Source organism: Chaetura pelagica, unplaced genomic scaffold (genome assembly GCF_000747805.2).
Source record: "Chaetura pelagica isolate M959 unplaced genomic scaffold, ChaPel_1.0 scaffold340, whole genome shotgun sequence".
Classification (NCBI taxonomy): domain Eukaryota; kingdom Metazoa; phylum Chordata; class Aves; order Apodiformes; family Apodidae; genus Chaetura; species Chaetura pelagica.
Genome location: NW_009951917.1, coordinates 4,826 through 15,251, shown reverse-complemented (window position 1 = coordinate 15,251; position 10,426 = coordinate 4,826). Strand labels below are relative to the sequence as shown.

Below are 10,426 nucleotides of genomic sequence, written 5' to 3'. Positions count from 1 at the left end.
TTCATACACTAACAAGAAAAGGAAAATATGTTTCCATGATAAATTTTCAAGTGAGGCAGATCAGTTTAACACTTATGGAGCCACTGAAATGACAGTACCTCATGTCGACTAAAGATCTGTTGCATTGTTTCTGCATTTTATTTTCTACCTTTCCTGTGCACTGTGCAGTGTCCTTAGTATAAGCTTCCAGAAGATCTAACCCCTAAACAGAAAGTTATGCCCAATATCCCCCAACCAATCTCCAGTTCTTCTCAGTCTGCTTTAGAAAAAGGAGGAATAATTTGAAGTAAATGGAAAACATCCCAGTTTCACTACATCATGGATGGCCTTATATATTCAGGCAGCTGAAAGGGGAGGAACCCCAGGAGCAGGACTGGGACTCATTGGTTGTGTGTGATTGTGGTCTGACAGCCAATAATGACCTCGGGCAATGACATCTCCCCAACCAGCCTAGGGAGGAGGGAACATGAAGGAGTGGAGGAAAAAAAAAACAAACAACCTCTGTCAAGAATGTTATAAAAGCTAGTGATTAGAGGGACTGGGTCTCTTCGCCTGCAACCACCTCACCGGGAACTTGTAGCAGCAGAGGCTCTGTCCACAGACAAGTAAGTATAATGTTTTAATGTCTAAACTGTATGGGTGGCATGTGTACCAGCAGCTGAGACTCAACATGTTCAAAGTGGGCTGTGGGGGGTTGGTTTGTTGTTTGTTTTGTGGTTTGTTTTTCTTTCCAGGATCAGCTTGCAAGAAGCCATTCTGCAGTGATCTTCCAACGTGAGCCATTTGCTGCTAAATCTGGCTTTCTAACCTAGCATAGTCACTCAGAACTCCTGGAGTCAGAGAACCTTTAGTCTAAGGGGGCTAGAGCTGTAACCTACCCGCATCACTTTCTGCTGTGTTGTTTTGTTTATGCTTGTGGAATAGATAAATTTATGTTCATGCAAGGAGAAAAGAGAATGACTGGAGCATGCAGCTGGTCCTTAAAAACACCAGTGCTGACAGAAGTGTAATTATCTGTCTTTCCTATGCAGCTTCTTCTGAAGTATGAGTGCAGTAGAGTGGATAAGATTCTTTGACAGGGGGATGTAAGGTAGTCTGCTTTTGCCTTAGGCTGTAACATTTCCAGCTGTCAACAGCCAGCTTCAGGAAATTGCTTAATAAACTCACTGAATCTGTGATGCTCCATCACTTCTCAACTATTGTACATGCTTAGTACCCAAAACTATTTAGCCCACTCAAAAACCTCACTGCTTCCCCCAGCTTTCTGTGGGGGCATTAGAAGAATTGAATTATTGTGCAAGTCTAGCAGCATTTAACTTCTCTGAAGAGATCCCAGCCCTGAGAGAGAAGGAGCTTCACCCTAACTTCACACTTACTTCCAAGAAATAGTTTCTTGCCACCACAGCCATCTCTAGCCACCAAGAGTATTCCAGGAGTGCTTCTGCACTGACTGGTTCCTGAGTACATAACCTCCTTTCAGGCTTGCTAGAGAGAGGAAATAGGGGTACCTTTGTCCATGGCTTGAGTATAGGTTTGAGGCTAACATGGCAATCAGGACAGAGAACTGCAGGTCTCTCCTACCACTATCCACTTGAGACAGGATGTTCAAGCAAGATCCCCAGACAAAGAATGAAGATGGATAAAACCCTTGTTCACACTCTCATAAAGAGTGCAAATATCAACCAGGCATTTTACCACCTTATATGACCCAAATGACCTATCAAGATGGTGAAAAGAATATGTCAATCAGAAAAATTTGCTGATTTTTCTAGGTGACAGAAGTCTGAGTATCTGGTTTTGTCCCATACCCTTCACTTACTTTTTAGAACCCAGAAATGAAAGGTTTGGCTGTACTGAAGCATTCGCTCCCACTGCAAAAATAAAGAGGGAAACATCCTGTTTTTCACTCAGAGCTCCTTCATACATACAGGAGGCACTGCTTCCACTTCAGCTCCCTAAAGCAAGTACTCACAAAGAGCCACAGGGTAATTCAGAAGCTCTGTAGTCCAACATCCTGTTCAACAGCAGGCTTAGACACAAGGTCAGACCAGGCTGCTTGTAGCTTTAGTCAGGTGGGTCTTGACAACCTCCAAGGATGGAGACATCATGGCCTCTCTGTCAATCTGCTCTACTGCTTGCTTGTCCCAGTAGTGAAAAAGTTCTTCCTATGGAGTGTGAATCTCTAGTTTCAGCTTATGTCTCTCACCTTCCCATCATGTACTGCTGTGGAGTGCCTGGCTCTGCCTCTATCACCAGGCTGCAGGTGTAAGTGTTGCTGAGAGGTGCTCCCAGAGCCATTTCTGCCTAAGGCTGAACTAGAGCCAACCCCTCCAGCCTTCTCCTCACCAGAGCAAATGCTTCAGCCCCTGGCCTTCTTAGTGGCATCTGAACTCACTCCAATTTGTAAATGTCTTTCCTGTACTGCAGGAACAGTGGATCCAACACTGGATGCAGTACCCAGAGGTGATCTAAAGAGTGCTGAGCAGTGGGGGATCATCCCTGTCCTCCCCTGGCTCTCTGGGCTGGACCCCTGCTCACAGAGAATGCTACTGGCCCTTGTTGCTGGCTCCTCTTCAGCCTTCTGCCAGACTGGGCCCTGGGCCTTATCCAAGGAGCTGTTTCCTTGTCCCCTTGGCAGGTGGGATCACTGCCAGGGCTCTGCCCCTTGGCGGTGACTGAGCATTTGCCCTGGCAGAACTTCATGGTGCTCCTCTTGGTCTCTTCCCACCCCTTGTCCCGTGTCCTCTGCATGGCTGCCCAGCAATCAAGCATATCAGCTAGTCCTGCCAACTTGGTATCATCTGCAGGCTAGATAAGAATGTGCTCTGTCAGCAGGATGGATCCAGGCAGCCCCAGCCATTCAGACCTATCAGCTTGCCCAATGTCCAGGCAATCAGGCTTACTCAGAAGTAGCTTTTTTCATGGATCTCAATAAAGAAGTGAGGCCTATCCCCTGCAATGAAGATATAAGGATATAATGAGCATAAGACACTATGTATCTGCCTCTTCTAAGCATACAAGTGAAGTAAATCCAGTCAGGTTAACACTGTGCCTACATGTGATGGGCTAAATTTTTGAATTATTTTCACTCTCACTATCAACTGTATTTGATGTTTGTACATGGGACTTCTGCCTCTTCAAACCTGCTCTTTGGAAGCAGAATCTCTTCCGTGCATAGTGTGGTTTGTACTGCTGTCTGTCAGAGGTGACGTTGAAGGTCTGTGTTTACCTAGTAACTGAACAGGAAAAGTTACATGCATGGGATAGAAACTGTGTTTTCAGTTTGGTCCTGCACTTCTGCAACCGATTTTATAAAAGAAGGCAATGGGGAGATGCAAGAGAAAAATGTACAGATTACAATACAATCCTTCTATTTCTGCACACCAGGACTCAGGTGAGATTTTCTGTGAGATTAGAATACACCAGTCACTTGAGGTGATCAGAAAGAAAAAATGCCAATGAAGTTTTACAGGTTCTAAGATGACCTGAAGTGGAATGTAACAGTTTGTTCCTTCTGCAGGTTCTCTTACCTCTGCCCTTTGGTTCTCACTATTAATATTAACAGGATGCAGTGCTTGTGCTGGTATCTGTGAGGATATTTCCCCTGCAGTCTTCCATTATGGTAGCTGAGAATAACTTGAGACTTCAGCACTTGCAGTAATTACTTTTAAAACTGCACTGCCCTTGTTCCTCCCACCCCCACCTCCTGTTGGTCACAGGCTGGGGGCTGAGCAAAGATCTTTGTTTGCTTAAGGAGCTGCTGAAACCTGATAAACACCCAAAGCAGCCACAAAGCTTTTTTTGTGTGTGTGTTCAGTGAAGTTTTGCTCTTTTGTGGTTTTTTTTCTTCCACTTTTAAAAAATGTTATGTAAGCCGTTACCACAAAGACATTGTATTAATAAAATGTCAAACCAATGTGAAATCACTTGAGCTTGTGACATTATGATACCAGCCCACAGCCTAAAACTGGTAAATGAAAATAAAAATTATGGAAAAACATGAGTGGTGGAACAACTCCTAGATACTGTTACTGAGAACACAGTTTCTTTAAGCTTTTTCCTGCCTGGAAAAGTTGTCAAATTAATCAAATAAAGAAGAATAACAAGGCAAATAGGCTTTGTTCTTGGAACAATTAAATCAGCTGTGCAGCTTTGGCAGCCTGGTTACAACCATTTTTCCTCAGGACCTGTAAGGTGACATACACAGCTCTTTAAGGAGGGACATTAATATTTCTCTGGATGTGCTGGGAGCTTACTCTTCACAAGGCAACTGTATGAAGTGCTACTTAAGTGTCTCCACTCTCCTTGAAATGTTCAGAGCAGTACCTTACCACAGAGACACCCTTTTCTCAATCGAGCAGGGAAGATCCTCAGAGATTATGCTCCTCATCCTCTGAATCACAGAAAAATAAAGTCCTTAATTAAGGGTGCTTGAACATTCTGGACCCTAGAATTATAATAAGCTTTACAACTGCTCTTTTGCTCTTGTTTCTTCAGTTAGAAACATTTTATCCATCCTTGTAGTTCAGTGAGGTGGATGGGAACCACTCACAATGGCCTTACAGATCATTTTGGGCAGCCTCTTGGCAAATCTCCACACACTCCTACACACTCAGTGGGGTACTTGGATGGAGACTGGAGCTCATCTGCTGCTCATCATTGTAGAGCTACACTCTCTTGTTTCAGTCACTCAGTATACTCACTTGGACCATCATTATCCACGGAATTTTATCCACATATTCACGTGTTTTGGCAATTTGCTTTGCAGCCTGGTTTTGAGTGATAACTGTCCCTTTGCTATCTTTATGCAAACACTGGGAGGAAGCAAGATTCAACAGACATTGGGCTCATTGCTTATTGCATTTCTGGAGTGAAAGTATAAATAATAACATAACTAGGATGACTGATGATCATCTAATTCAGCTAGCTGGATTAAAGATTATCTGGATATACCTACTCATTTGCATATGTCCCAACTGCAACTCTGAAATCCATTACTCATTTAGCAACTCATTAGCTTTGACCTTGGACAAGATCATAGTCTCGCCAGATCATGTTTTTCCTGTCTTTTCCACAGAGATTGTGAACTGCTGGAGTGATTCCTCAGAATTTTGCATAGCAATTTATTTAACAGTGCTATGGTTTTGACTGAAGTGCTTTTAACACAAGCTGTTATTGCAGTTATCATAATAATATGCCACTTATTTCTAAGAGAAACATCAGGCACAGAAAGCAGGTGAGGGATAGGGAAGGCTACAGGGTAACTCAATGAGCTATGCAGCATAAACCATACCAATACCAAACTAACTTCAACTGTAGATCAGAGACACGGATTTATAGCTGTCACAGTACTGTGATAGTATTGTTGCCAGAAAATTTGGCATGGTGCACAGACCTCCACTGATGTTGGCATCTACCCTATCATGAGTAGCAGCCAGACCCGTGATATCTCCCGAGTTTGCCCTTCAGCAAGGAGAGCAGGACAAGGATTCCCTGACAACTTCTAGCTGTGTGCAGGGAAGAAGGATGGAGGACTTGCCTGCATACGAGCTTATATCATGTATTTGCTGGCTATCTCTGGCACATGGTGAAATGGGAAACAGCATGTTCTTACTTCCCTTTAAGGCCGAGTTTAGGACTGAAAATACAGATGCTACCAAGAGACATGCTTCTCTGGAAGAAATCTTATTACTGGAGATATTTTGTGGGTTTTTTAATGATTAATGTCAGGGATTTACCACCTGCTCATAAAATCATGGGTGTTGCTTTAGCTATAGCATATGATAAAAAGAGGGAAGAGAGTCTGTATGTCTCAGGCGCACAGACTTGTAGCCACAGGGAAGTAACTTGGATAATTCAGATGATCTGAAAAATTGTAATTTAATGCCATATAATTCAAACTTTATAAGATCAAACATTTTGTCAAAACAAGACAGAGCCTGGATTTCAGGTGCTTTGCAAAGAAGTTTGCAGACTCTGCAATTAGCACAATTGTTAGCTTGCTGCATTTTTTTTTACAGGCAGATTGACTTGTCTTTAGTCTTTGAGCAAATTAATGTAACTCAGTCTTTCCACCTTTGGTTGTGAAAGGATGTGTTAGGATGTGGCTCCTGCATTTCTCTCTTCTGGTTTGACTGACACACCAAGCCAAGAAGGACTCAAATGTATTTCTGTGCATGTGTCTACAAGAACAGGGACCAGAAGAACACCAAGAGCCCTCAAACAGAAATACCTGAGTGGCATGCTGGGTTCACACTTATGTGTGTTCACACACGTGTATAGTCTCCCCCAGCTTTTAACAGTAATTCTCTTCCACAGATCAGTCAAGATGACCCACCAGTTTCCAGCACTGTCTGCAGAGCAGAAGAAAGCTCTGTCAGACATTGCTCAGCGGATTGTGGCTTCAGGAAAGGGAATCTTAGCTGCAGATGAATCAGTGGGTGAGTTCTGGATATCAAACAATTAACAGTAACCGAGGCTTTTTCTCTTAAGTTTGCTTCATCTTTGAAACCAGTGGAGTAAATCAGAGACACCTATAAACTGTTGACTGAGCAGGAACAACTCAGCCAGGCAGGGCTGCATTAATAGCAGCAAAAGCTGACAAACTATGGGTCAAGAAGGGAAGCTCTGAACTGAAGTATCTAGTAATGAATCTAGTTCATTGCTAGATACTGGGACCAAGCCTCATAACTCTGTCTGACCTTTGTCCACCTTACTAGGTACCATGGGCAACAGGCTGCAGAGGATCAACGTGGAGAACACAGAGGAGAACCGCCGGGCTTTTCGAGAGATCCTCTTCACTTCAGATGCTTCCATCAACCAGAGCATTGGGGGAGTGATCCTCTTCCACGAGACTCTCTACCAGAAGGACAGCACTGGAAAGCCATTCCCAACTCTCATCAAAGAAAAAGGCATTGTGGTGGGAATAAAGGTGAGTATCTGTACATGTCTGGCTGGCAGAATATTCCAAACCCTGCTTCCAATGAAAATTATTGATAGGGCTGCATGATCTCCTGCCAAGAACTTCTTTTTTCCTGTTTTGCACTTGGTTTTAACAATCACTAGTGGGTCTCTGCCATTATTCTCTGGTCCACTTTTGTATAACTAATGAGGGGCACATTTACATTTCATGCAGGAACTTTTCACCCACAAACTCTCATCTACTCATGCCCTGCAATTAACTTGCTCCATGCAGGAACCTAAATCCAGTTCTTTCTGCATCTGACCAAGCTCTCAAGCCATTCCCTGAAGCCATCTACACACTGGCCCTTCCTCTTACCCAGTTCAGTCCTTCTCTTCCCTCTCCTCCAACTGTTCCCTCCTTTGCACTCCTAGTGTGTTCAGCCCCACACTTCACTCACAGTCAGCTGGCAAAGACAGACAAGACATGGGTAGGAAGATAAGGATGAGACTGATCTCCACCCCTCTGTAACCCTTCCCATTTTTCTGGTCTCCACAGCTGGACAAGGGCACAGCACCCCTTGCAGGAACAAATGGGGAAACTACCATCCAAGGTAAGGAGAGACCTAAGGAGCCTCAGCTGTGACTGGCGCAGCAAAAGCCACGGGGTGACACACTTTAGCCACAGCTTTGGCTGGTGTCATGGTACTTCTCAGAGCTATGTCCTGAAGAACTGCTCTCAGCGAAGCCCTGTTCTTTGCTCTGCAGGGCTGGATGGACTGGCTGAGCGCTGTGCCCAGTACAAGAAAGATGGTGTGGACTTTGGCAAGTGGCGTGCAGTGCTGAAGATCACCAGCACAACACCCTCTCAACTCGCCATCCAAGAGAATGCCAATGCATTGGCACGCTATGCCAGCATCTGCCAGCAGGTATCTAACCTCCAGGGACCTTCCTGAGATGCTGTTGCTCCTTCTCACTATTCCCTCTGATAACATGCTACGTAACTTGAAAGGCAGATCTCTGCAAGGGTGTTGGGATAGATGAGGAAGAAGGGCAGTGCGGCAAGAAGGAATACAAGCAAAGTCAGCGTAGACAAGAGGGACAGTTTGTCTTCCCCACTTCCAAAGACTTCCTTGTTTTCTTTTCTTAGCATGGCTTGGTGCCCATTGTGGAGCCAGAAGTCTTGCCTGATGGAGACCATGATCTGCAGCGCTGCCAGTATGTCACAGAAAAGGTAAGAAATTCCTCCCCCTGTCCTTGTCTTCATAAATCAGTAGCTAATCTTATGCAGAGTGCATTCACAGATCTCCAAGAGTTTTGACCAAAAAGTATTTCATAACTGTATCACTCCAATGAGTTGCTCATGGTCAGGCAATGAGTTAATAACAAATGTGAGAGTAGAAAGCACACTTGTAGATTTCCACTCACACTGCCAGTATAAACATTTGTAATCTCAAAAATAAGCATTGGGAGCAAAACCACTTGCCCCTCTTTCAGTACCTCAGTTTGCAGAGACAAATTTGGTAAATAGGAAGGCTGATGTCCTGGTCATCTCAAAAGCAGTAGTATCTCTGGGGCTGCAACCCCTGTGATAAATTTCATGAGCAAGGGACGTTCAGTTTGATCTTCTCACACTCTCAAGGAATAATCTGTCTTTCCACAATAGGTTGAGGTGAAGATTTGAGCAGATTTCAATTCTCCTGTTTTCAGGTTCTGGCTGCTGTCTACAAGGCCTTGAATGATCATCATGTGTACCTGGAAGGGACACTGCTGAAACCCAACATGGTGATGGCTGGGGATTCCTGCCCTAAGAAGTACACCCCTCAGGATGTAGCTGTAGCAACTGTCACTACTCTTCTCCGCACCGTTCCTGCTGCTGTTCCTGGTGATTCCTGATTCATTCCTATGTATCCATTCACACTGTCACTATTGCTCCTACATCTGTAACACTTGCTCCTCTAGATCGTAAAGGTCAGGGTGGTGGCTAGAGCACTCAATTCCTAAGCCTCAAAACCTGTTCCCTGCAGGCATCTGCTTCTTGTCTGGAGGTCAGAGCGAGGAGGAGGCTTCTGTCAACCTGAATGCCATGAACCAGTTACCTCTGCCTAAGCCTTGGAAACTGACCTTCTCGTATGGCAGAGCCCTGCAAGCCTCTGCCCTGGCCGCATGGGTGGGCAAAAGTGAAAACAAGAAGGCTGCACAGGAAGCCTTCCGCAAGCGGGCACAGGTACGAGGCTTCCCCTTGCACAGAGCAGAGCTGCTCGCCATGGAGGGAGTCATGTTGTCTCCTTCCCACCTGGTGCTTCATTTTCACCAGGGATATTACCTGCTTTTTGGGGTTTTTTTGTCCTTGCTTGATTACTCCTGCTGTCTTTCTACAGCTGTTTTCCTTACTTCAAGCTAACTCTTTTTCCCCTCCTTTGTTTTGGTTTCAGATTAACAGTTTGGCTTGCAAAGGACAGTATGTCACGTCTGGGAAGACTGACACATCTGCCACCCAGTCACTTTTCACTGCTAGCTACACCTACTGAAAAAGCAGGAACCTTCCTTTGTCTTGACCCTCTTCACAAGGCTGAAAATATTAAAAGATGAAACATCTAATTTCCCTTATTCTAATCAAAATTGGAGATAAAATGGATCAGCTTCCTCTCCACCCTTCACTCCCACATTTTACCAAGGGGATATTCTTGTTTCATTTGCACATTCCAAGGACGGGGATATTGTTTCCGTACAATAAATAGTAACTGCCAAAGGATCATGAATCCACTCTCCCTCGGGTTTAAAATTAGTCCCCAGAACAGTAAACAGATTAAGTAGTTCCCTAGCTGTTCAAATACATACCCTGTCCATTACCACATTTTGCAGCCCAAATCCTGAATTACAAAACCTATGTCTTCAATCAAAAGAATAAAACAGTAATTGAAACTTACTCTCTATCTCACCATTCTTTATTGTGTATAAACTTTAGAGTTCCTTTCACACATCTGTAGCTTTCAGTAGCCTATGCAAAGATTAAGTCCCAAAGAATTACTGCTTGTGAGCTTGGGAAACCCTAAGGAGAGCAAAGGGAAATAATCCAATAGTGATGAAGCTGGAGAGGTTAATGCTGCTGACTGATGTCTGACAGACACTGAGAAAATTCAAGAGACATGTGTGGTGAGCAGTGCATGGAACTCAGGCCACAGGTAAATTACACTACCTTCAGAAGCTTCTGGTGTCTTTGGAGAATCTGAGGGGATGAGATGAGACGTTAGGGTTGTGCAGGTTGAGTCAGTGCTGTGCAAAGACTGTTTTCCCACAGCGCTTTTACAAGTGCATTTTCCACAAGAATTAACATTAAACAGAGAGAGGCATCTTGGCCCACAGTCTGACCTTTGGTGTTGTTGTCACTGTGTGACTCAGTTCCTACAACAACACCCTCGATCCCCTCCCCCTCCCACCCAGGTAGGGAAGGAGAGAGAGAAAAAGAGAGAGACTTGGCTGGATTGAAAACTAAACTACACAGCTTTAATTAAACACTAATGAA

The 10,426-nt window shown here is 44.3% G+C and overlaps 1 protein-coding gene across 1 annotated transcript; it reads left to right on the top strand.

The window, feature by feature from the left end:
- The first annotated feature begins 505 nt into the window (after positions 1-505).
- On the top strand, positions 506-9,466 carry ALDOB (aldolase B, fructose-bisphosphate). The gene is made up of 9 exons (XM_009994831.1): positions 506-605; positions 6,319-6,440; positions 6,720-6,931; positions 7,460-7,514; positions 7,669-7,829; positions 8,051-8,134; positions 8,611-8,785; positions 8,928-9,127; positions 9,336-9,466. Exons 2-9 carry the CDS (start codon positions 6,329-6,331, stop codon positions 9,429-9,431), a joined length of 1,095 nt encoding a protein of 364 aa, XP_009993133.1. The 5' UTR covers positions 506-605; positions 6,319-6,328; the 3' UTR covers positions 9,432-9,466.
- Positions 9,467-10,426: the final 960 nt, after the last annotated feature.

What these genes read in the sequence shown, in the direction of transcription:
- ALDOB (XM_009994831.1), top strand. Translation starts at nt 6,329, where the DNA reads ATGACCCACCAGTTTCCAGCACTGTCTGCAGAGCAGAAGAAAGCTCTG. An exon ending in TGGGGAAACTACCATCCAAG is followed by an intron (nt 7,515 to 7,668) that starts GTAAGGAGAGAC and finishes TTTGCTCTGCAG; the next exon opens with GGCTGGATGGACTGGCTGAG. An exon ending in CCTTCCGCAAGCGGGCACAG is followed by an intron (nt 9,128 to 9,335) that starts GTACGAGGCTTC and finishes TTTTGGTTTCAG; the next exon opens with ATTAACAGTTTGGCTTGCAA.